This window comes from Enoplosus armatus, chromosome 15 (genome assembly GCF_043641665.1).
Source record: "Enoplosus armatus isolate fEnoArm2 chromosome 15, fEnoArm2.hap1, whole genome shotgun sequence".
Classification (NCBI taxonomy): domain Eukaryota; kingdom Metazoa; phylum Chordata; class Actinopteri; order Centrarchiformes; family Enoplosidae; genus Enoplosus; species Enoplosus armatus.
In genome coordinates this window covers 11,998,764-12,018,816 of record NC_092194.1, presented here as the reverse complement: position 1 = coordinate 12,018,816, position 20,053 = coordinate 11,998,764, and the positions used below count along the sequence as shown (strand labels likewise).

Sequence of the window (20,053 nt, the reverse complement as noted above, 5' to 3'; positions counted from 1 at the left end):
AATCATTACATATTATATTCAATATCCTGACCAAGTGGTAAATGATCTCAATCCCAAAACACACTAAAATACACTAAAGTTTGACAACATAATTTCCATTAGAGAACTGATAAAACAGAAAGACAATCTGAATCATTCTTAATCTACACGGCAGAATCTTGAGGCTGCTTGAGTTACACATCACAAGTTCTGCTGTTCAGTGGATTCAACCTACGCTTGATGACAGACAGGCTGCACCACTGGACCTTCTTCCAGCGGCTGCACACCAACCACGTGTTGACTTTCTTCAGCAGCTCTGCGAGGTGGTCTGGATCAGACTTCATGATCTGGTCAAACTCAGCAAACTGATGCACACAGTCACAAATGCACAAGTTAAGCTATGATCCTTGTAGTTTAAGGCATATTTGTGTTCTCTAGAGTTCCGCAAAAAAACCTGCAGCATTAATGAGTAAAATCTGTTGACTTCTCTGTACCTTTCCAGGGCGAAAGAACACTCTGGTCAAACCAAACTTGAAGTCATTGTCGTTTAGTCCCAGAGCTTTGAACAAAGCCTACAGAGGAACAAATTCACATTTAGCGACGCAGCAGCCCTGTATATGTGGTGAGAATGTAGGGCACTTAACTGTTCATGTTAGTTAATCAGTTCCCAAATGGGTCAGTGTTGCTATAGGCTTTTTACACAACTAATTAGGCTTTATTTTAAACAGATTAGCTAATTATTTAAATCTAACAGTACACTTTGTATTTATCCAGTGAAGGAGAAAACTATTCAGTTTATGTAATCCCACCTTGCAGAAGAGTCGTGGATTCAGGCGTGTGAGCTTGTCAGGCATATACTGTTTATACATGTTGTAGAGCTCATGGAACGGGGCTCTGGAGGGGAAACCCCCCTGCATCAGGTCCAACACCGACACCATTCCTAATCAAGAGAAACACACAAACAAAGACAACAATGGTCTTCACATCTATATATATATATATATATATATATATATATATATAAAGCGCTATTAAAGACAAACAGGATTGTCTGAGGAATTACAGCACACTGTAAAATGTGCACTACTGACAGACTATCAAAGGAACATTATGAGCATCAATGGATGCAAGCAGAAATCTGTTTGTTTACATAGCATACACTATTCTGTTTCATCCGTGACAAGTACCTTATCAATGTCTTATGTGTGTGTTATAAAGATAAAGTTCTACAGGAGAGGGATAAAATAACAGCACACTGCATGAAAGATCAATGTTACTTTCATGTAATCACAAAGGCTGTTGCAGGATCATATTAACTTCTGCATCCATTAACAGTATGCATTGGTGTCAAAATACATAATTTAGCACCGTTTCATATGATTTTTTAAAGCACCATGAAGCAGACTTCCACTTTCATTGTAGTTCTTGCCCCAAGTCCAGGTGAAACATTTACAAAAACGTCTAAAAAGTCATGACAGTGTGCAGTGCAGTATGCCAAACGAGGACAAACTGCACTGAAATAGTATAATAAATAAATGCCTTACAAGGTCTTTCCAGTCACTAGAGTTTAACATAATTTAACATTTGTGGGAAGCAATAGGAAGAAATCTAATATTTACATACCCTGCATTCCCTCAAGACTGGAGGCTTTCCTTTTTGAGGAAAGTTTAGTAATTTAGTTTCAATTCTGGTCTTCTACTTAAATTGCTCCACTAACAGCAGAGCTATGTTGGATGAATGTATCATTAGTATAATTACTCATCCTAAAGATAATATATATTGTGAATATAACATATTTTTTTTTAATTCCACAGTACATCTTGTACAAACTGATTTTGGTCCTACCTGAGCACTGCAGCTGTGAGAGAATATGTGCTCCTTCAAACTGGTGGCTGACCATCTTCAGGTTGGGTTTTACACAGCGGATGAAACTTGAGCCCTACACACACAAAGATTAGTCAGGAAAACCTGTGTCGGCACAGTACTTCTCAGACTGCCATCTTTATAATTGGCATCTGAATAAAAACATGTATGTAAATGTAGGGCTGCAATAAGTTGAAACATTCCTGTACACACTGCATATATTAAAGGGTGATTTAAAAAAAGTTTTCTAGAAAATGTCTAATGAAACTGACAGACATATTACTCACTGTACTACGAAGCTTTTCCAGCAGCAGGTTCAGCTGGGTCTGTGTGTGCAAGCAGACAAAAGGAAATGTTTAATGATTTGTGAGCACAGACAGACATTTCAAATCAGGCAGCAGTGAAATGCCTCCTCGTCATAGATGAGGGAAGGGAGCAACCAGAGTTAACAGTCATGCAAGGACAAGGCAGGCAAACTTCTTTATATAGCACCTTTTAACAACAAGGCAATTCCAAGTGCTTTACATAAAATGTAGGACAAGATATAAAAGACACACAAGGCAATGTAAAAGACAATATAAAAAGAAACACATACAAGTGTTAAAACAAAGATTAAAGATTAAAGAATAAAATAAACTAAAATAGATGAGGGCTTTTCACAAGGATATGGAGTAGCCAGCCAGTGGGGAAAAAGTAGCCAGATAGGGGGGTCCGGGGGCATGCTCCGCTGGAGAACATTTTAAATTGTAAAGTTACAGGCTGAAGCATAGCCTACATTTCCCTCATATGACAGGCCTGTTACTTTGACAACATTTCCTGGTTTAGTATGTGTTTGCAATGCATCAATGCTCTGCTGTAAAAAAAGCGCAATGTAAATAAAGAGTATTTGTCAATTGTCGGGATGGAAGGAGCTCAGTGTCGAGGGGCGCCGCTACGTGGCAGCCCCATCACTCAAACATCTCTCCCCCAGTTGCATGTCTATGGTCATGTGTGTGTGTGTTTTAATTTCAATTTCAATTTCCACATATATGGTGCATAGAGGCAAATTTTCCATAAGATATCTGCCTGCACCGACAAGCACAATCTTACCATAAAAATAACTTTGCAAATAGGGCATACTGTGTATGAATGGAAGATACAAATACTTGTAAAGCAGCTTAATACTGCTAGATTATCTTAACATGTTTCCAAATGTAGAAAATTAAAACAACTAGTCCCACGTGTCCTCCTCATATAACACTTTCCAGCTTTTAGTAAATATTTTAAACACACACATCATCTTTGTGCTTGAGTCCATTCCAGGTGAATTAGTGATGCAAGCAAAGAAGCTACTTCAGTGATAAAGAAACTTCAAGCCAAAATAAGACTGCTGACATGTGGCTGAAAGTTGTGTACTTCTGGGTCACTCAACACAGTTTCATTCTTTTTCCCTTTTATTTCCTTCACTCCCCCTGTTTTCTAACTCCTCTCTATTATACCTCAAGCTGACTTTATCCAGCTTTATCCACCAAGGAAGGTTTTCTCAGAGGAAAGAGGTGGGAGACTGAAGGAAATCTAAAAGAGGGGATCTCTGAATAAGGAGGAAAAAGAGAAATGGGAAGAAGAAGAGTGGAAAGGTGAAAAGTTACAGAAGTCTAGAGATTAGAGTTAGAAAAGTCTGAAAAGAAGCGAAAAAGCTAAGCTAAAGCTAAGAGTGTTGAGAAATATTCTACACTTTACACTTTTAAATAGGAAAACAGTACATTTAATAATACAGCAAATTAGTGTATTTCAAATAATACATCTTCATAATCGCATTTTTGCAAAATTCCTGGACAACCAAATATTAAACTAAATTTAAATTGGTTTTATGTATTCCATCTTTAATTTGGACAACGCACTTAACAGTTTCTCACCAATCCAGTTGGACAAAGTGAATAAAATTAAATAAAGCTATTCTAATTATAATTTACATGTCTCTGACAATAACAGACATTAGGATCTACCATCACACAAAGTATTGTAGCATCTAAGTGTTTAGATTCAGTGAATTCATCATTAGTTTGAAAAAATAACATTTTATTTATTATTATTTGCGATAGTGAAATTAAGAAGTATTACCATAAACTAAAATGAGGTTTTATTAAGCTGTATTTATGTTCAGGGACTTTGTCTGACAAACTTTAACAGCCACTCTGACCTTGAACTTGTTGCCGACGCTAATGAAGCTGAGTTTGCCCGCCTTCTGTTTGGAGTCCTTGGTGGTGTTGGAGTTCTCAAACAGCTCTCGAACAAATTTGTCTTTCGATTCGCACACTAAACTCTCCAAGGACATGTGGAGGGCATCATTGTTCTTCTCCACAAACCGAGTCTGCGGACACACATGCAAATGCATTACATTTATGTAGCGTACCATACACTTCACCAAAGCAACTTTTTATAAGTGTAAGTGATGTGTTGTTGTGACATTTGTACCAGGGCAACAAATGTGTTGGAGCTGGAATGATTAGTTCATTAATTGATTAGCTGACAGACAATCAATTTGCAACTATTTGGACTGTTTGCGAGCCAAAGCAAACAGTTTAAAGACATCACCTTAGGAAATTGTGATGGAACAAATAATAGATTCACTGAGAAAATAATCAGAAGATTCATCAACAACAAAAATAATCATGAGTTGGCGGCTGAAAATGTGTTTAACCTGTGATTGGCTTCATTGACTATCGAGTTTTAGTTAGCTTTAACCCAAAAAACGAGTAACTCCACTGTTGTATGTAGCTGGTAACTATGTAGGACATATTATAAAAAAAAGGTGTTTTGTGAAAAATATTCTCCTACTGGATTTTGTAAACACCCAACATCCCTATATGATAAGATCTGTGTTAAGCATTACCGTTTCATAGCAAACTGCTCCAGCAAAGTGCCTGATGATAAAGCCCTCGTCATCCCGGAGATTCCTGTGAATGGTCAACTTCGACTTCCTGGGAACCTAAGTGGGGGAGGGAAGCAAGCAAATCAAATTTAATGACAGTGCTAAAACACATATGTATTGATTTCACTCTAATTCTATCCATCACCATCTCTACAGCAGAATCTTGTTTATCCACACCACTATTGAATGAGGAGGGCTGCTTTGCAGAATGAAACATTTGGATCAATGAAATGCAGTGAAATCCAACAAAAAAAGCCAGAAATTATGTAATAAATACAGGCATGTTCTCACAAACTCTGCACAGAGTAATTTGTAGATATTTAACATGTTTACTTGCATGGATATAAAAGGAAATAACAACTGCACACAGTCGAGATATATTTTTTTTCCTCTTATCTGGCTCAGGTATTAAATAAAAGGACCCTTACCATTATCAAACCCATTACCAGCATTATTCTTTAGGATAAAAAATAAAATGTAGCACCCAGCATTTTTAAGCTCCATTTACTTCATCGGTGAGGAGAACCAACATAAATCATCCTTAAATTGTGAACACTGTATAGCAGAAATGTTCAACATTCAAGCACTTTAGATTAAAATTAATGTCTTTCGCCCTATTAAATCTATAGAATCGTCTTTATTTGAATAATAACTCTCCCTGCGGTAGAGTGTGGTTGCAGCCAGCCACCTCTAATCTTAAGCTTGAATTGGTGTCAAGGCTGCAGTTCTAAAAGGATTTCATGCTTGCAGAAATACAGGCAGAGGGATAAACAATAGGGACAATGACAGAGACAGAGGGAGGGACTGGGACTGTGCGTCACTCACATAACCGCTGTTACAAACAGGCAGAGTAAAAAATGATCACAATGACAAAACCAGTGTGCAGTAGCATCGCTGCCTGGCCTGACAAAAGAACTTAGCACACAAAGACAGGGAATAATGGCAGAATACTGAAGAGAAAGCAAAGACAGAAGGAGAGAGAGAATAAGAAACATGGTGAAAGAAGAAGGAGGGAGAGGGGAAGAGAGCACAGCTAAGGGGACTGACCGTCAGTCTGAAGTGGTCTTTATGCTTGCTGTGAACAGCCAGTGCGAAGTGTTGGTCGCTGGGCTGAGGGAGACGGTTCTCTTCATCCAAAATGTCCAGGACTCCCACCAGCTTTGCTTCCACTAGGTCTGGAAACAACAATTATATGTGTATCAGCAACAGTGTTAGGATTCATGTTTAAGCCCAGTAGTAAGTAATCCTAATGCCTAAGATGCCACATGTTGACAAAACCTGAAATACTTCTTCTTATGTCCAAACTTGCAGTATTTCCAATCCACAAGTTTCATCAAATGCTTTTTTAGGGACAACGATAAAACACATGAATCTCTACTAAGGTATTAAGGAAGGGGTTATGGGGGAATCACGGTGGCCATTATGATACAGAAGTTATAAAATTACTTAACATTCAGGTTCTGAATATGACATTTATTGGAACTTTCCACTGTTTACCGTTTCTGGATGTGAATATTCAAAGCAGAAAACATGTTCATCAAGATGCTCATTTAGCCATATACCTGAATTATTCATACGGCATGCTGTGTTTAGAATATAATCTAATAGCCAAGGACCTCGGAAAAAATTTGCATGAACAAGCACCTGTGCATAAATCCTGAAGATTGATGAGTGAATTAATGGCCAACCCAAACGGTCATTTGCAAGTCATAAATGTTATTCACGGCTGTCAGTTAACCTCGCACCTGAATAATCACAGCCTTTGAAATACAAATCAAACTGCTTCACCTTGATACACTGACTACTTCATCCCATTAATTCGAGGATTCATTTGAGGACAGATACAACAAAAACAAGGGGGCATTATTTCTCCGGCTTCTCGTTGCACAAAAGAGGCCATAAAACCCACAAATACTCATTACTCTTGCTCCCTTCAGACACGTGGATATGGCAGCTTCTTGGATAATGAGAAGTCTGTATTTTTGTCCCTCTGACAGGTGTATTTTCGCTGCTCCGACGTGTAGCCCTGAGCACAAGGAATGGCCCAAATGAATGCCATGTGGGTGAGATGATGTTACACTTGAACCAACCTCAGTACATTTGTGGTGTGTGGGCTCAACAGACAGCCTCTGTCAGTCAATTTTGTGTTTTGCAACACAAGCCCTCAAAGGCAACACTTCATCTTAATGATGTCCCTGAGTGTCACTCGATCGGCCCTGTTTTCACTTCCAAAGATCACCCAAGGTACAGATGCACGTAGATATCAATACATATACTCCTACACACAAATACCATTAATTCTGGTCATTTGAAACCAGCTCAAGTCAGACAAATTATCAGCTTTAAAAAGAAATATGATCAAAGTCCTACATTAAGTTTTTTTACTTTTATTTTGTACATTTTTCAATTTCAACTGTGACATTTTTCAGGAAAACTTCTCAAACTTTCGACTGTGCACACAGGGTAGGAGTGAAACTTTAAAAACTGTTTGGGGATGAACAGGGTGCTAGGAGGGAAGCTGACATGGAGACTTACCTATGCAGTCCTGGTTGTCAACATAGTGCACCTCATTCACTCCCAGCCCTTCCCTTTGATACAGCTCTTGCTCCTGCACAGACATGGCCAAATGTCAAAAATCAAAACTAGTGGCTTCAGAACATCATCCACCTCAAAAAACAAACCCCATCAAACCGATAACACACGATTCAGATAATGAGAAAGAGGCTTAAACCAGAATTGTGGCGCATTAATTGGAGACCTTGGAAGAAAATAACATTAAGAGATCACAGGAGAAACAAGCCCCATCACGTCCCTTGAGAAATTAGCATTCTAATGAGAGACCGCAGGAGAGACGGAGGGAAAATATACGTGAGGAAACAGAGAAGCTTAGTGTGCCAAACACTTCCTCCTGGCTCGTGAAAGAGTCAGTAAGTTTGGCTTGCGAGTGACATGACATGGCAGGTTTCCAGGGATGAAGAAGTAAACCACACCAAATCACCTTAATCCACACCCACCTCTTTCAGAATCCGCTCGTTGAAGAACTGCTGAAGTTTCTCATTGCAGTAATTGATACAGAACTGCTCAAAGCTGTTGTGTTCAAAATACTCTAAGAGGAGAGAAGCAGAAAAAAAACATATATTTCAATTAATTTTCCAAAATGAAAATTTTTGCAAAGCCTGTGTTAATTAAGGCAGTCGGGGGAAATTAATTCTCAAGCAAGAGTCCTGGTAATGAAGTGTATGTATGCATTAGGGTACTTATATTAAGAAACAGGCTGCACAGACAAGTGTCTCTTTAGTAGTCTGAATTCTAAACAAACCAATGAAAAAACACAACAGCAAAATGCATCTGGGAAGTTGCAGAAACAAATATTTTCAGTTAGTCCATTATATTGTCAGTGATGTTGGGCTAAATGTGTGTATTAAGTGTATTAAGTTTAATTGAAACTTCCACATTTTATCGAACACTTTAGCAGCATTTTATTACCAAACCCAGCAATGTCCAACACCCCGATGAAGTTGGAGGAAGTCTCGAATGGGAAACACTGGTTTACTCGTTTGACCACATGATCAAAGAGGCGGCTGTACACAGCCTTGGCCAGGGCATCGCGGGCATTGTTTGCTTGTTCCACCTTTAGAGGCACCCTGGAGGGAAAAACAAAGTGGGGCAGTGAAAGACAGTCCGAAACTGGGACAAGCTAGTCTCTTATTAAACCTCTCTCTCTCCCTCTCTTTTTTTTTCCCCTAATCAACCCAATTTTCATGTGGCAGCAAAAGTTTTGTTGTGTTGATGTGACACTTTTTGCCGCATAGTGCCGTTCCCCTTCTGATCTCTACAGTCAAGCTAGGCGATCGTTTTAAAATGAGGGTTTCTGAGCCAAAGATGAGGTATTAAAACTAAAATATGAACCTTGAACTCTACTAGGCTCTCTAATGGCGCTTTAACACAACTTATTTTTAAATTATTTACAGGGGTTGAGTGTATGGACAAAGTGCAGTTCCACAGTGACCCAGGGTTCAACTCAGCCGTCCCAGCTGGGAAAAAAGGTGAATTTTAAATTAAAGGTCTGTCTTTTGCTATGATAGATTGTTACCCACTTTTGATATTCCACCTACCCAGCCTGCATACAAAAAAAAAAAAAAATCTCATCCATTACACACAGGAATAGTCCACCTTTGTTAAGGCTAAAGTAGCCTTTTCAGCCAGACAATAGGCAACCTTTTCTCCATTTCACTGACATGAGTTAAATGCAGTAAAACACATGAGATCTTTACAATTCATCTCAGTGACAGGCATTTTTATCCACTGCAATGTTCCACATGCACTAGTTAGAGACTCATCCCTGATAACACCACGTCCACCACCCCCTCTGTAACACTCAACCTCCCAGGGGTAGGGTGGATCTGTCTGGGGCTTAATGACAAAGCCAGGCCCCCTCTGCTCCACCTGCTCCCCAGATACCAGGCCTTTACTGTACTGCAGCCATGCTCGCCTGCCTGCTCAGATACAGGCTGCATTATTTATGTGGAGAAAACACTTCCAGGCCAGGCCAGCATCTGGCCCTTCTGAAATATTAATCTATCAAACCTGGCCCCATCACTCAAACACCACATCACCACCAAAGTACACAGGAGCAGTGCCAATACTGCACCAAATGCAATCATGTATAACTACAGTTTACCTAAGCAAAATATCTATATTTGTGTTACTGCTTGTAGACCACTTGCCTGCAGGGAATGATCAGATCTATCATTTACTGTTTATAATAAAAAGACATTTTAATACTTTGCAGGATACTACCGACAATAACAGCAACAACTGCCCGTGTCAATTGAATTAAATTAGTTGGTTAATCTCTGTGTAGGATTATTAGCCATGAACTTCCTGCCTTCACTCAGAGAGTTCAGTAGTCAGAAACAATGACAGTGACATCTGCAGGAACTAAGAGAGACAAAACAATTTTAAAAACAAGTTGCAAAGATCTTTGAAGCCGAGTGCAGTTGTTCTTACTTGATAACCGTTCCTTTGGCGCCCCCTGCTGTAGTGAGCATGACCCTGGTTGTGAGGCTGACACGCAAATCATCCTGGTCCAGACCCAGCAGATCAGCACAGTACTCCAGAGTCTGGCCTGACTGGTTCTTCAGGACACAACCACCTGAAACATACAGTAAGGCACACAAGCCTTAAAAAAATCATCCTACTACAATCTGTGGTTCTGAAAATATGCAAGATAATTTCTTTCTCTTTGTATCAACCATACTTTAAGGGAAATCATTACAAACACATTTCATATCACCTCCAAAACAACAATGTGCTCACATGATTCAAGCACTGTACATGAAGAGAAGCTGGATCCATTTTAGCACTAGTTTGACTTAGTAAAGATCAGAACTCAGGGTCTTGCAGTCATGAATCTACACTTTACAAGCCATCATTAAATGATTATGCACAGAGTTATGTAGCTTTGCCCCACAATGTAACATGCATAGTCATGTTTTTTCCAACCAAAAACAAGCAGAGAGTCTTATACAGGCGGGAGAATGAAGGAGCCTGATACAGATTCAGGTTGACTGGGTGTAAGCCACAGTGAGGGAGAAACTGCTGAAAGTTGACTTATTTAATCCACAGAGACTTTGTTTGTAACAGAAAGAGCCAGAAAAAATAGAGAGAGACGTGGATTTGGTTACCAGGGTAACAGGGGTTCTCTTTATCACCGTTTGAGACTAAATGGTGGTGATATCCAAACACAGTAGATCTATTCTTCAATATTTTCATATTGATCTAATACTGTAACACAAATCTGTGGAATTCTATGTGCTCACATGTAATGAAAAAAATTAAATATTCGTATCAATATTAGTAATCAATAAACCAAATTGATACCAACTTGTTATGTTCATCTAAATGGGCTGCATCTCTGGCATAGAGGAAGTAAAGTTTTATTTCTTGCAGAAAAAAACAGAAGACCTTGGTGGTTTGCATGAACAGTAATAAATGTTCTCAAGAAAGATCTTTCCGGTACCAAAACATTGAGAATCTCACAGATTATTCTAAAAAGGTTGGATCTATTTGTAATTACAGCATCTGTCTAACCTGAGGAGCTTCCTGTTTCTTCAAAGTCAATGTTGCCCAGATGCAGAACGCCAGCAACCACCCTGAACAGGTCCAGCTTCTCAGTGTCGTCCAGACCAATCTTCTTCATGGCCACACACATCCTGTTGAAGTCACCCTGGTCATCAAGAAGAGGGTCCTTCAGAGCGCCGACCTTTACATGCTATAAAACACACGAGCGAGTCAGAAAAAGTTGAGATCAAGAGAGAAACAACAACGAGTGAGAATTCAATTCAAATCATGATTTACTCAAACAAGATGGCAATCTATGTTTTAAATTTTAGCAATTTCATTAAATATTCTTTAAATATTGAGTAAATCTGATTCTAAATTGAATTGGAGGAGCCCACACCAAACTATAAAAGCCACATGTTTAACATGGACTTTGCACTTTTGACAAACCAAAAAAAAAAAAAAACTCCCACAGCACACAGACCATCCTATGAACTACTATAAGGCTGCTCTGCTACAGTAGCCTCATCTCCAAATGTCTTGACAAGTACTGTATTTATACAATTAAAGAAAAAACAGAGCCAATGTAATATCTAGCAATATCTCAGCGATGATGAAAGCAGAAAAAACAGACATGCAATGTGAAACGTAACTGGAACAGAGCACTTCAAGATTCATTAGGAGTCAAGTCTGTAGATTAATCACACAGTGAAAATTAACGAGGGCTGCACAATTATTGCTAAATATTTGCTCCTGATTATACTGTAAGTTAAGAGACCATTCACAGTTCTTGTATTGAGGTGGACAGATGTTTTTCATGTTTTATTTACATGCTGACCATTTTCAAAAACAGTGAGCCTTCAAAATAAAATGTCAATTAAATATGGGTTATAAACTATGGAAAATATACAATAGTTGTGCAGTCCTGCAATGTGTGACAGAAAAAAGCTGAATAAGCAAACACCCATTGTATGTTTCTATCTAAGCACCACCCAGTCCCAATCCAATCTGGCAGACACATGCAGACAGAGAGGAAGCATGCGCTCTTATTTCCTGTTTGCACAACAAACAGCAGCACGTAAAAGCTGATAGTCTCTCAGTGTTTACTTTAGGAAAAATACGGGATGAAGAGCAGGAAGCACAAATCTCTGATAAGAAAGGAAACGTCACCTTATTGTCCTATATAACACAGACACGTGGCGGGACAGACAGATGTACAATGACTTCATTAGCAACATATCAATAACACACAATGTACTTACAAAGTGCTTCCATCATTAAGGTACTGTTATTGATTTTGTAAGCACATAGTAAGCATGTTAAATAAAGACCCTTTCACATACAATATATAAGTGACATCTACAATAAAAAACAAAACAATGTTGGTGTAAAATAATACCTCTTACAACTATAAAAAGGGGAAATGGAACAAATTTTGATCAGCATATTATTTAAAGAGGAACATACAAACTACATGCTGTTCTGAAAGATAGAGCAGTTAAAAAGCTGGGCGAGTAGGGTGACAATGAAACCGAAGCACAGCACCAGCTTCCTCTGTATGATTGCAGCATTTCAGTGCAAAAGCATATATACATAAATAAACTCATTCTGAGTAAATTAATTAACAGAGAACTGAAAGCACCTCCTTTGTTTACCACTATCTCACCTGAATTTCCTGAAACTTTGATGAGCAAAAAGGAAGATATTTTTCTATCTTAGCAAACAAGAAGTGAAATGAACGTGTATAATTAGTCCCTGAGAGAGCAACAGAGTCACACTTATTCTAATTGTTTCATGATATTAATTACACATCTCCTGAAGGCTTTGCAGCGCAACTCAACAGGGCACTGGTTCTTTTTCATGTCATACATAACTCATGAACTTCCTGAACTCAATTCTTGAACTATTCTTATTGACCAGTTTCCTGCGTATCATTTCACATTTGCAGCTGATTTTGTTGAATATGGTCTGGGATTAGCTTTCAGTCTAGTGCTTCCTCATTATTGTTGGGGAAAGAATAATGTAGGATCAAAAACTATCCAAATGATTTATCGCACAGGAACAAATCCAAAAGTGTTGCATTACAATACATTCTTTAGCTTTGCTCCTTGACATAAAATGTGTTGCCATGCAGTAGGCAAGTGTAACACAAGTGTCCAGACTGATCATGTAATGGGTTACAACTGAACGTGACATTACCTCAGGACTCTTGCGGTTCTGCATGATTTGTTTATCAGAGTCCTTACTGGCAAAGTATCTGGTGCATCCTCGGTTCAGGTACTGCAACAGAGAAAAATCAGCCTTAGAACATTTCAGCATAATTAATATTTTGATAAATTAAATACAGACACAGTATGAAAACATTTCAAACCTACTGGGGATATTTGTATTGATTTTTATCATCTAAAAGATTTACTTTGCTGTCTTCCAATATTGCTCCACAGCTGACTAGTAGTGAATCACATGAAGTAATTGCCTCTGTTGATGTGGGTGTCACCTCAGGGACCTGATATAATGACACTATGATAAACATCTAAAGGAACAGCTTGAGCTGCTTGTTGTTCCGTTAAATGTTGTTTTCTAGAGCTTGTAGAAGAAAATGAAGAGTGGGGTAAACACCTTTATGCTCTCTGACTTTGCCCCTGCTGAGTTGATAACTGCATTCAAAAGGGAAATAATTAAATTGTGAAATATTTTGTTACTGGGGGGATATTGATTTCACTTGGGAGGACCTCCTTACATCACTAAAAATAAGCTCATGTGACTAGTGGGCTTTCAAAGAACTGCTAACCAATCTCTACTCCAAAAATACTAAGAAATAAAAATGGTAAAGTCCATTTAATTACATAAAAAACTGCTCTCAAAATGCTTATTTCTGTCTCTTTCAAAAACTCCTGCATTGCACAATACAGTATGATATGTGATCTTTTTCTGAGAAATATTCAGAGTGGACACCCTGGTGTCTGTCTAAGCCCACTGACCCTGAAGCTGTCCGGAGAGTCCAGGTGCAGTTTCTTCTTAATGTCCTCGGAGGCCCCGGCACACAGCCTGTAGAAGATGTGGTAGTTCCTCTCGTCGTTACTTTGCATGCAAATCCTTGACTTCTCTAGCAAGTAATGGGAGACAAATCCGCCCACAACTGCATTCTGATGACACAAGAGAAGAATCAGGTCTTAAAATCAGATTTTAAAATTCATGGTCCACACACAGCAAATTATAGACCAACCTACAACGTAATCAGAGATCATCTATTACCTTCTCATTAAAGTGGATTTCCACAAACTTCCCAAAGCGACTACTGTTATTATTCCGGACTGTCTTTGCATTTCCAAAGGCCTCAAGGAGGGGATTTGCTGGGATATGAAATGGGAAAAACAGAATCAGCATCACACTGCCCTCATATAGTACAGACAGTATCGATAGTTACTACTAGCTGTGGTTTTTGGATGTTATTTGTTACCTTCCACAATTCTCTCGTCAATATCTTGACCACTTCCATATGTTGTGGTGAGATATCTACAGGATGGGGATGAAATTGTCATAAACAATGATGAATATGTATACTAAATCACCAGAAGCTAAAAAAAGTTTAAAAGACAAACAGGCACTCACACTAAAACCCAATCCACAGTTTACAGTTTAATGGTCACTACAATAGTTTTCCTTTGCAAACAGCTGTTCATCTATTCATCTATATCAGTAACTTGCAATGTGTTGCAGTCAAAGTATGGTGGTAAAATATCTTGGTTTGGAAAGAAAGGGGAAGGTTCAACACCAAACACACGATCAGAAGGACGAGGACCAAAGGTGAGTGTGAAGGGAAGATGAAGATGGGATGCAGCATGATTCATGTGCGCTCATACCTGAGAACAAACTTGGTGTTTTCAGTCTTTCCAGCACCAGATTCACCAGAAACTATGATGGACTGGCTCATCTTGAGAACCTTCATGTCCCTGTAGGCTTTGTCGGCTAAAACAAAAAAGAAAATCACTTCACGTTGTAGTATAATAATCAAGGATCAAATTATGCGTAATGAAATAGCTTTTAAATTATCTTAAGAAATTTGAAAGTCTTTAGGAGGTTTCTTCTTCAAGATGACACTGAGAATTACTGTATGTTTGAATTACTTATACAAGTAGGCTCACAAAACAACAAGGTGACTTAGCAGGTTTCTTTTTTTATTTAGTACTGTATTATTTCCACCTCTGACCAAAATAATTTCCTCTTTTGGATAATACATTTGGAACACCCAGCACCAAAGCCTCTTTGGAAAGTACTATTACAGCCTCTCATCAGTTTAAAAAAAATAATGCATTTCAAATACAATTGTCTTACTCTTTTTTAAGTCCTTCAGCTTATATACGTTACCCCCTTACTAAACGGTGATTAGAAGGTGTTGAGCTCTCACCTATAGCATAGACGTGAGGCGGCAGAGTTCCCAGCGACTTCCCCTGGTACGACTTGATGGCGTCAGGGCCATACAGTTTGGGGATGTCATAGTAAGGATTCACAGCTATCAAGATATTGGCCACATAAGTCTGTAAGAGTAATAAATACAGGTGTGATTAGAGTCACTGCATTCAGAAAAAGTCAAGAAATAGCAAAAAATACATGTAAATTATTGAATAATGAGAGACAACAGAGGTGAAAATTAGCCCAGTGGAGGCTGTTGAGACACACCTTTACTTGTTTCCCTGTCTTGCTTTTCCCATCTAGCAGCTGTCCCTCATTTCCTAAGTGAGTGACTGGGATCAGGATTGGGTTTGCCAGTCTGACTTTATGACCCTTTTCTAGCTTCCCTTCCCTCTTTACCACCTGGTACTCTCCTCCCTCAGGGAAACAAGGATAGGGATCCTCTCTCCTTCTGCCTTCCAACCTGTTACTGTATCTCCTTATGATGCAAATGGATAGTGACAAGAGCACATATATAAAAGGATTTATACTTAGAAGTGTAGAAGGAGAAGAAAACATACATAGATGTGGTCTTTATTGTACCGCACTCTGACATTGTTGAGAAGAGTGGCTTCATTCAAGTACATAAGGGAACCTGAAAAGAGAAGAAAAAACAAACAAGACAAATAAAAAGAAATTATTTCTTGGAGAAAAAAAATGATTGTAAAAATGTCATAACAGTCATTTGAGTGTTGACTTACAGTTGTCATCGACATGTTTGTTGACATCATCCTCTGCTGGGAAGACTTGGCTCATCGGAGCAAGAAAGGTCTGTAACACGAACAGTTTTCCTTATTGTAACAGTCACATGATGTAATCTCCAGGACAGATAGACATGCTACAAGTGACACTGTCTCTACCTATCCTTGCCAACTTTATGTACAAGATTATTCATTGTTTACTTCTTGTTTTTTGACAAGCTTACGACACAAAGCAATTGTTTATTAGCATCCGAAAAAGGGAGACATATTAGATATAAAAAGCTAAGCAAGCATGCATAAACATGAATCATTCATCATGCTTAAAGATCACAGTAATGATGTTTGGTGCGACATGTTCCCAGGCTAAATTAGTTACTGATATTCTCCCTCTATTGTTTAAGAGTCTGAGTTAATGGAAATAAACTCAATGGAACAAGCCGGCTGTGAGAGAAACAAGGGGAGACATGGCAGGGTAATGAATAATTTGGTAGGAGAGCAACTGGATCTGAACACCTGAGTGAGTAAGTGTGTGTGTATGTGTGTGTGTGTGTGTGTGTGTGTGTGTGGAGAAGAAACGATAGTGGTGCTCTGCGCTGATCTTGTAGGAACCAATCAAGTCAATCAGACCAAGTGACATTATTAAAGCAGAACAATGACTGTGTCTGGTTATTCCCTACATTATATATCAATATAATAAGCACTGTTTTGCTCTCTTTACATGTCATTACATTCCCTATATCAATACCCCTGCTTGTGTGTGTTTGTGTGTGTGTGACCCAGTCTGTGCTATGATGCATGGTTTATTACCACAAACAGGCTGTAAGCATAAACAGAATCTGCTTTGTGTGCCTGCTACAGTGCCTTGGCTCAATCTGGACATGCCCATGCCCACAATAATAACCATGTGAGAAATGTCTAACCAATAAAATTGACAAAGAAGAAGAGGTATCCAGGCCGCGGGTCGTGTACTGAACTGAGGCACTAATGAGCTCCACACTGCAGTAAAATAAAAACACTCAATGGGCCTTTTATACCCTCACTGAATGGGTATAGTTCTTGCCTCGCAATGAGACACAAACTGATCATGATCATTCAAAGTACACAGCTATTCCAAATGAGATTCACTTCAAACTCATTCAAATCATCTCCAGCTCAGTGTAGCACAACTTTAAATATTTATCTTCACGAGTCATTTAGTGTGGTGCGGAGTCTTCATATTATGTAGTTGTTTGTCAGTTGGGTAAGATAATTGCTCATTTCCAATGCAACTTTGATTCAGCAGGTCCCTCGTAACTGGTGACATCTTGAGATAAGAATGAAGTACAGTAACAATTTTAAAAACGTCACAATATTTCTACAAAATTATTCTCAAAAAAGGCGAGACTGTATTGCAATACAAACACAAAGTTTTCTGAGGACCTACTAACGTATTTTAATCAGGGCAAATATTTTTGCAGTATATAAACATGACTTTACCAGAGCAACATAAAGCTATTCTGCATAAAAGATCAAGAGAAACGTTAATCGATCAAATTTAGTAATAGAACGTTCTTATAATGGACATATTGACTGGTCAAACACAGGTAACACCACTGCAGTTTCAGTGTCCTGGTATTGCCCATGCTGGCTCACTGTCACACTGTCATGGCTGACTGGGACACTTGAGAGACATTGTTATTAGGTGTTATTAGTAACAAATGTGCTTTTCCCACTATGACAAGTCACAAAGCTTGCTGTGATAAAGGCGTATGAAAAAGTGCTGTCATTAATGTTACGAGTTCTGAGGTGAGAAAGGTCTACACAGTAGCTGTAGTGAGAACACTTCAGACAAAACAAATGCAGAGACTACTGCTCGAGTATATGTCTGTTGTAAACATCAGAGGCCTGCTAGCTGGGGACACGTGACAGCTCAGGTGTAACAGGTGGACTTTACCTCCTAATGAGCAGCTCTCCCTCTAGGCAACACTATCAGCGCACCTGCTGCTGCTCTCTTTATTTATTCATGCCTCTGTACATGTGGTCTCTCATGTTTCTCACATTTTACACATTGTTGTGCTAACGCCTTTCTACTTCAGACCAACGGCGACAAAATTACAGAAAATACACGTTTTCATTTCTTACACACTGTATTGTAATTCTCCATGAAAGTATTGTACATGAATGTATTTGTGTATGTTGCGAGCACCCTCCTGGGATTAAGGCAAACAACGTCCCATTTATGTGACCCACTTAATGAATGTGCAATTCTCACATCAACTTGCAGAGCTACATGAAAGGAAAACAAGCATCAGCCCCTCACCCTCACATTTTCCCAGTTGGCCTTGCTTTACACACCGCCCAGAAAGCCGGGGTGTGTGCATGTGCATGTGTGTTTGTGTGTGATGACCCACCTTGCCCTTCTGGTTCAGTGGTTCTATGGTGAGTGTGTCGGCTCCTATGTCAACGATCATGCCCAGCTGGAACCCGTCTGTGGGGTGGGGCGCCCACACTGGCTTCCCATCCTCCATGGCTTACCTCCAGTCAGCACGACCACGCAACTGGGAGAGGAGGAAAGACAAAAAGGGGAAGAGCGGCAACATGAACACAGGAAAGCACATACGTGGCTTAAAATAGAAATGCAAAGTACAATACACAGTTTTGCATTTTTACTACTGAATTTGCTTCTAAGCTAAGTCCCACTGCCTGCCCCCCAAGCCTTGTACAGCTACGCAATATGTATTTCACCTTTTCTTCACAGCTGACAAACAAAAGCTGATATCAGCACTGGTAATTTAACAACTGAGAAAGCATTAGTCCCTCGTGAGGGTAATTTCTCAGTGCCACTGTTCTGTTTTTTTTGTTGAGTACCTGAACCTGATTTACACTGTAACATTTTCCTTCACCCCTTCATATCGTCACAGTCTTAACTACACTCTCCAAGTCATGAAAATTATTTTAACTCAATAACATTTTGTCAGTAAACATTACCTTTTCCTTGACATGGAGACTAATATTAAAGCAGCTAGGTATGACTGAAAAAAACAAGATGGGAATGTGATGCACAGTGACATTCCTCAGTCATTCGCATGATGTGATTGGGACCTGACCTGCTGTCTGCTTCACTTTCCATTAACCTGTTATTCCTCCTACTGATCCTGTAAGAGAGGATCCTGAGGGATTCCTGCAATCTCTAGTGAGTGAACACTACCCCAAGTGACCTGACATAAACTGCCCAGCCAAACAATCCAGTAGGGAGCATCTCAAGTCTGTCGGTGTATATTTGGACTGTGCAGTGTCCAAGCTAAAGCAGCTAGTCCTGAGATACTGCTATCAAATCATTTTGTATTTGATTTATTAGTTTCTAAAGTTGAGTATAGATATTCCAAGTCACCAGACTTAATTCTGTAACTGACAACAGTTGAACCCTGTCAGATGCAGAGTACAATCCACATTTCTGCCTGAGTCTTGTATTGACAATCTCAGAGCATCTTCAGTCAAATGTGAAAGCTGTGTTTGCGCCTGTGTCATTAGCGGTTCTTGACAGCTAATCCTACAACCACAGAGATCTTCAAAGCAACAGTGCTGACGTTTTGCTTGAGTATCCCATTAGCTTCAGGGACTGGGGTCAAATGTCAGCGAGGATAGGTGCTGGAGACTGCTGATGTAGGTACGTTAACTCAGCATAATGGTGGATCCAATCACCATTGACCATCTCTGTTGCTTTTCTGTCTCTCTTTTGGACCTAGATGAGGCAAAACAATGATGTTGCATTATGCAACATTTTTGTTAGATAATATTCCGGGTATTGTTCATGATAGTACTTCTACAGCGCAGTTGACAAGAAACAAAAACTGAAAGACTTTTTGGAATATTTGATTCCTTTGTGTTATAAAAAAGTGCTGACAGTACCAAGGTGACAGCAGTCAGACTTTTATTGCTTTGTTATCAAGCACGTCATGTCTGTTCAACACACCTCCATCTGGCTTTTGTCAATACGCTACAGCAATTTCCAGTCACATACTCACATCAACCTTGTAACATGAGGCTCAGATGGTAAACACACCCAAATGGAGATATAAGTTACAGTTGTGGGAAATTATTCAAA

At 39.2% G+C, this 20,053-nt stretch overlaps 1 protein-coding gene across 3 annotated transcripts in view; it reads right to left on the bottom strand.

Annotated features, from left to right (window-relative positions):
- The window catches only part of myo6b (myosin VIb), a 33,089-nt gene extending 14,613 nt beyond the window's left edge, over positions 1 to 18,476 (bottom strand). For 2 of the 3 annotated variants that reach the window (XM_070919795.1, XM_070919796.1), the window contains exons 1-22: positions 18,360 to 18,476; positions 15,970 to 16,039; positions 15,790 to 15,863; positions 15,225 to 15,354; positions 14,680 to 14,785; positions 14,277 to 14,332; positions 14,072 to 14,169; positions 13,798 to 13,962; positions 13,016 to 13,096; positions 10,847 to 11,027; positions 9,764 to 9,908; positions 8,240 to 8,397; positions 7,768 to 7,859; positions 7,289 to 7,361; positions 5,801 to 5,928; positions 4,715 to 4,810; positions 4,022 to 4,192; positions 2,130 to 2,168; positions 1,825 to 1,918; positions 789 to 919; positions 474 to 551; positions 215 to 344 (exon numbers count right to left, since the gene is read on the bottom strand). In XM_070919795.1, coding sequence (XP_070775896.1) covers positions 215 to 344; positions 474 to 551; positions 789 to 919; positions 1,825 to 1,918; positions 2,130 to 2,168; positions 4,022 to 4,192; positions 4,715 to 4,810; positions 5,801 to 5,928; positions 7,289 to 7,361; positions 7,768 to 7,859; positions 8,240 to 8,397; positions 9,764 to 9,908; positions 10,847 to 11,027; positions 13,016 to 13,096; positions 13,798 to 13,962; positions 14,072 to 14,169; positions 14,277 to 14,332; positions 14,680 to 14,785; positions 15,225 to 15,354; positions 15,790 to 15,863; positions 15,970 to 16,039; positions 18,360 to 18,476 — 2,413 coding nt within the window. Of the gene's footprint in view, positions 1 to 214; positions 345 to 473; positions 552 to 788; positions 920 to 1,824; positions 1,919 to 2,129; positions 2,169 to 4,021; positions 4,193 to 4,714; positions 4,811 to 5,800; positions 5,929 to 7,288; positions 7,362 to 7,767; positions 7,860 to 8,239; positions 8,398 to 9,763; positions 9,909 to 10,846; positions 11,028 to 11,986; positions 11,996 to 13,015; positions 13,097 to 13,797; positions 13,963 to 14,071; positions 14,170 to 14,276; positions 14,333 to 14,679; positions 14,786 to 15,224; positions 15,355 to 15,789; positions 15,864 to 15,969; positions 16,040 to 18,359 lie in introns of all 3 variants that reach the window. The other variant, XM_070919797.1, reaches the window with a different exon arrangement.
- Between the last annotated feature and the right edge of the window lie 1,577 nt (positions 18,477 to 20,053).